The sequence below is a fragment of the Apteryx rowi genome, unplaced genomic scaffold (genome assembly GCF_003343035.1).
Source record: "Apteryx rowi isolate R43461 unplaced genomic scaffold, aptRow1 scaffold_1268, whole genome shotgun sequence".
Lineage (NCBI taxonomy): Eukaryota > Metazoa > Chordata > Aves > Apterygiformes > Apterygidae > Apteryx > Apteryx rowi.
In genome coordinates, this window is record NW_020447495.1 from 84,295 (window position 1) to 89,262 (window position 4,968).

Sequence of the window (4,968 nt, forward strand, 5' to 3'; positions counted from 1 at the left end):
TTTTCCTTTCCTTGCTTTTCTTCCCTTGTTCTTGCGCTCCTGTTTTGCTTCCCCCTTTTCACTTTCCCTTTTTGCTTTCCTTTGTTCTCTTCCCTTTTTCTCTTCCCCTTTTTCTTTCCTTGTCTTTCATTCGCTTCCTTTTGTTTTTCTTCATTTCTTTGCTTGCTTGCTTGCTTTCCCCGTTTTCTCCCTTGTCTTTCTTCACTTGTGTTTTCCTTTCCTTGGGTTTTCCTTTCCTTGGCTTGCTTTACTCTGTTTTCTTTACCTCTTTTCCTTTCCTTTTCTCCTTTCCTTTCTTCTCTCCTTTTTCCTCTCGCTCCTTTTTTTCATTCCTTTCTTTTCTTTGCTTTCCTTTTTTTAACCAATGAGCGGCAGGCGTAGCTCATTCAAATAGGAATCTACAATGTTTCCTTGCAGGTTTTACCATTGTGACAAGGTGATAAGGACGCTGCCACGGGCTTTTTCTCTCCTTCCTTGTTTTTTCTTTCCTTGTCTTTCTTTCCTTTTTTCCTTCCTTTTTTGCCCTTCCCCTCTTTTCCATTTTGCTTTCCTTATTTCTCTTCTTTCTTTCATTCTTTCTTTCCTTTTTTCTTTCCTTTTCCCTTCCCTTTCTTCACCCTTTTCCCTTTCCTTTTCTTCCCTTTTTTCTTCCCTTGGTCTTCTTTCTTGTTTTTTTTCTTCACTATTTTCTTTTTTCTTTTTCTTTTCCTTTATCATTTTCTCTTTCTTTTTCTCTTTCCTTTCTTCTTTGCTTCTTTCTTCCCTTTTTCCTTTACTTGCTTTTCCATTCCTGTTTCTTTCCTGTTTTGTTCCTTTTTTCAGTGCTTCTTCCTTCCTTTTTTTCTCTCCTGATATTGCTTTCCTTTTTTCTTACCTTTCTCTCTTTCTTTCCTTTCTTTGTCCTTGTTTTCCTCTCCTTCTTTTTCTTTCCCCTCTTAATGCCCTTCTTTTTCCYTCTTCATATGATTTCCTTGTTTTCCTGCCCTTCTTTTTCTTTCCTTGTTCTTGCTCACCTCTTCTGCTTTCCCTTTTCGTTTTCCCCTTTGGCTTTCCTTTCTTCTCTTCCCTTTTTGCTCTTCCCTTTTTTCTTTCCTTTGCTTCCTTTCTTTTTGTTTTTTCTCRTTCTTTTCCCTTTTTCTCCCTTGTCTTTCTTTCCTGCTCTTTCCTTTCCTTTGGGTTTTCTTCACTCTGCAATGAGCGGCAGGTGTAGCTCTTTTGAGCAGGAATCCACCATGGCTCCTTGCAGGTGTTACCATTGTGACAAGGTGATAAGGATGCTGCCAAGGGTTTTTTCTTCATTCCTTCTTTTTCTTTCCTGTTTTTTTCCCCTTGTTTCTGTCGCCTTTTTGGTCTTCCTTTTTTCTTTTTTTCCATTCTCCTTTTTGCTGTACATTGTCTTTYCTGCTTCCTTTCTCCTTTAATTTTTTCTCCCTTTCCTTCCTTTTTGTCCTTCCCCTCTTTTCCCATTTTTCTTTCCTTTTCCCTATCTTGTTTTTCTCTCTTGCTTTCCCWTCATTTTTCCCTGTTTTTCTTTCCTAGATACTTCTTTTCTCTTTCCTTTTTCTTACCTTTTTCTTTTTTCCTCCTGTCTTTCTTTTTCCTTTTTCCTTTTTCACTTTCCTGTTTGCTTTCCCTTTTCTCTTCCCTTGTTTTGCTTTCCTTCCTTTTCTTTCCATTTGCCTTTCTTTTTTTCTTTGCTTCTTCCTTCCTTTCCTTTTTCCTTTCCTTGTTTCCCATTTCTGTAGGGAAAGAGGTTTCTTTCTTTTGTTTCCTTGCTCCTTTCCTTTCTTCCTCCATTGTTTACTTTCCTCTTCTCTTTCCACTTTTCTTGGTTTCTTTCTTTTCTCTTTTCTTCCTTCTTCTTCCCTTTTTCTTACTTTCCCACTTTTTCACTTTTTCTTCCCATTTTCCTTTCCTTTTTTCTTTCCTTGTGTTTTTCTGCCCTTGTGCTTTTCTTTTTTGATTCCTTCCTCTTCTTTCCACTGCTTTGCTTTCCATTTCTCCTTACATTGTACTTTCCTCTTATCCTTTCCTCTTTCCTCTTTTCTTCTTTCTTCCATTTCCTCTTTCCTTTTCCTTCCCTTTCCTTTTCCTCTTTTCTCTCCTCTTTTCTTTCCTGTTTCCTCTCCTTTTTTCTTCATCCCGGCTTCTTTCTTTCCCTTTTGGCCCAAACCAGGCCCACGCTGGGCCCTTTCAAACAGCAAGTCACAATGTTTCCTTTCCTTGCAGCTGTCATGTCTTCTTGGCTCATACAAGCTCGCCTGAAGCTCCTCCTGCTTTCACCTCAGCCTGCCCAGCTGTGTAGACTAAAAGCACCTCCCAACAGGCACAGCTTCCTTGATCCCTGCGCACGGTGACCTTGTGGGGCTCTGATGGCTCCCGACCCAGGGCCAGCATGCAAGAGGAATGCTGGCGACTGCTCAGGTGGTTCTCGTGGACCACAAGCCGCGCGAGGGAATGGCAGCAGGTCCCAGGCGCATCGTGGAGGGGCCGCGGGAAGCTGGCAAGGCACTGTCCAGGGAGYGCCTGGAGGATGTTTGGGGTGGAGCGCCATGGCAGAATTGGGCAGGCAACATGGCAGGCTGCTTCTGCAGGGCCTCGTRCTCCAAGCGCAGCTCTTGCTGCCCAACAGCAACATTGTCCGCGCTTCTGCTCCGCTTCTGGTGCCTTCTGCTGCCTTCCGAGCGGACCTGGCAGGACAGGGCTGGCTCTGAGTAGCTCCTGTCCATCGTGCTGCGATCGTTTTTCCAAGGAGGCAGCAGTGGAGGGGCAGAGGCGCATGTTGCATATGCCCTGCGCCCGCTGGGGCTTCTCTCGCTGGGCTGCTGCTGCATCTCAGCGGCTGGGGGGCCACATGCARCTTCAGGCTCTGGGCTATGGTTGGCCAAAGCATCTTCCTGAGCAGCACCTGGACGTCCTGTGGGCAGAAGGAGCCTGTTAGCTAGTTCTGAGTGGCCCACTGCAGGGAAAGGGGGCTTCCCGGCGGGACCACGTAGCCCCGGCAGATGGCAAGCTGCAGCCCTAGCCCCTATGGAGGTGAGGAGCAGTTCAGGAGACACAAGTACTCCCGGGGGCAATATCCTGCAYGGGGAGAGTGCCGTTCTAGTCTGCAGTGAGCAAAGCTGTGAAGAGCAGAGCTCTACAGAGGTTTAACATCTGGGAGGCCTCGTGTGGAGTGAGCATTGTCACTCTCCACTTCTGGAAAGTGCTGCAGGACAAAAGCACTGCCATGAGCTATTGAACCCTCGGCACCTCTCTGCATTGCCACAGGCATCTTCCCATAGCCAGCTCAAGAACAGGAACCAGCAGCCCTGGGTGGTGCCAGTCCTCAGGGCAGCCTCCTACCTGCAGAGCTGCTGGTGTGCTTGGAAGACTGCTCGGCAGAGGGGCTGCCAGGAAAGGCCATGTCCTCCCCAAATATTGCTGTGCAGTTGTCGATGAGGAACTCCACCAGCACCAGCACACAGAAAGCACGGACATCAGGGCAAGGGGCTGAAAACGGGCTCAACAGTCTTTGCTGTTCCCGACTGACGTTTCTGTCCCCAAAGCTGTAGCTCTGTGGCTGCAGCTGCAGTAAGAGATTTGCCTGTCAGCTTGCGGGTAGCCCAGCGGAGGGGCGCCCTCATGCTCCCAGGTGCTGCTGCTGCTGCTGCTGCAGTTAGCTTTTGCAATGGCCATGGGATGCATGGGCATGGCTCGGCTGTGCCCCGAAGCGGGCAGCTAGCAGGCGAGTTCAACATACCTTGTCGTTCATCTCCTTCTGCATTTCCAGTGCCTGGGCTCAGCAAGTTGGGCCCAACGCAGATGGCCAGGTTTCTGGAGTCCATCCTGTTGGTCTCCGCATTCTGGCTGATGCGGTGGAGCACAGCAAGCAAAGGCTTGAGCAAGAGGCAATTAGCCCGGGACAGTTGGTCAGCCACCCTACGTGAACACAAACAGAAGGCGCCATGACTTCAGGGGGCAGTGGCCGCTGCTTCTTGCTGTGAGCAAGTCTCAAGTAAACTCCCACAAATGGCGCCTCYTCCRCAGAGAGCAAGGCCCCTGCTTTCTGTTGCTGCTTTGCACAAGTCCCAYCAAGAAACCYCAAYGGCAGCTGAGCAGCTGCTTAAGTACCAGATCTGGAACGACAAGATCTTGACTGAAAGGCGGGCGCCTCAGCACAGTGCCTGCTTTTTAGGAGGAGATCGACAGCATGAATAAAGGCGAGGTTGTCAGGAGACGGGCTGGCAGGCTTTGCGAAGGCCTGTGAAAGCCTGGGGCTGTGTTGTGTCGTATCAGCACTAGCAAGCTGACAGAAAGGACAGGTCTTTGCAGGAGCCTCCCCATTGCCAGAGAAGGCCCCGGCCTCTCCCAGACRCTCCAGAATGCTGGCACTGCCTACAACACTTACACTTTCAGTTCTTCAATCTGGTGCTCCTTGCTTGGCTTCTCCAGAGCCAGCATCCACTTCTCATACAGGGCTGCCGACAGGAGCGTGGAGGGGATACTGTGCAGGAAGTCCTGCAAGGCCAAGATACGGAGATGAGGCTTTGACATCAGCCCTGAGCCCAGAGGCAGCATCCCCAGGGGCACTTGGACTCCCGAGGAGGCAGCTTGCTTTGAGCTACCAGCTCTCCAAGGTGCTCATGGCCACTGGCCGAACAGTGGGCTGCGCGAGTCCCTGTCCCGCTGGTACATGCCTGGCTGAGTGCAAGAACAGCCTATCAGCCTTGAGTCCGCCCCAAAATCTCAGCCTTCCTCCCTGAGGAGGCTTCTGGGCATGAGGAGGAGGAGGAGGAGGAGGAGGAGGAGGAAGTGATTTTCCCATGGGCAGGCAGGAAATGGGTGGCCCAACAAGGGGAACTGAAAAGCAGGTGGAAAAGACAGCTGCCAAACTTTCCCCAGCCTGAACAAATGTCATCTGCCTTCAGGAGGCTTTCAGCTCTGAGTGCCTCCTGGGCCCACCTAGGCACTCGAGTGGGCCCCTGC

At 49.6% G+C, this 4,968-nt stretch overlaps 1 protein-coding gene across 1 annotated transcript; it reads right to left on the reverse strand.

The window, feature by feature from the left end:
• Positions 1-2,420: 2,420 nt before the first annotated feature.
• On the reverse strand, positions 2,421-4,500 carry LOC112961048 (the record flags this gene model as incomplete). The annotated part of the gene is made up of 3 exons (XM_026055871.1): positions 2,421-2,917; positions 3,743-3,921; positions 4,391-4,500. Coding segments are annotated over 3 exons (786 nt in total), but the record flags the coding sequence as incomplete, so codon positions are not given.
• Positions 4,501-4,968: the final 468 nt, after the last annotated feature.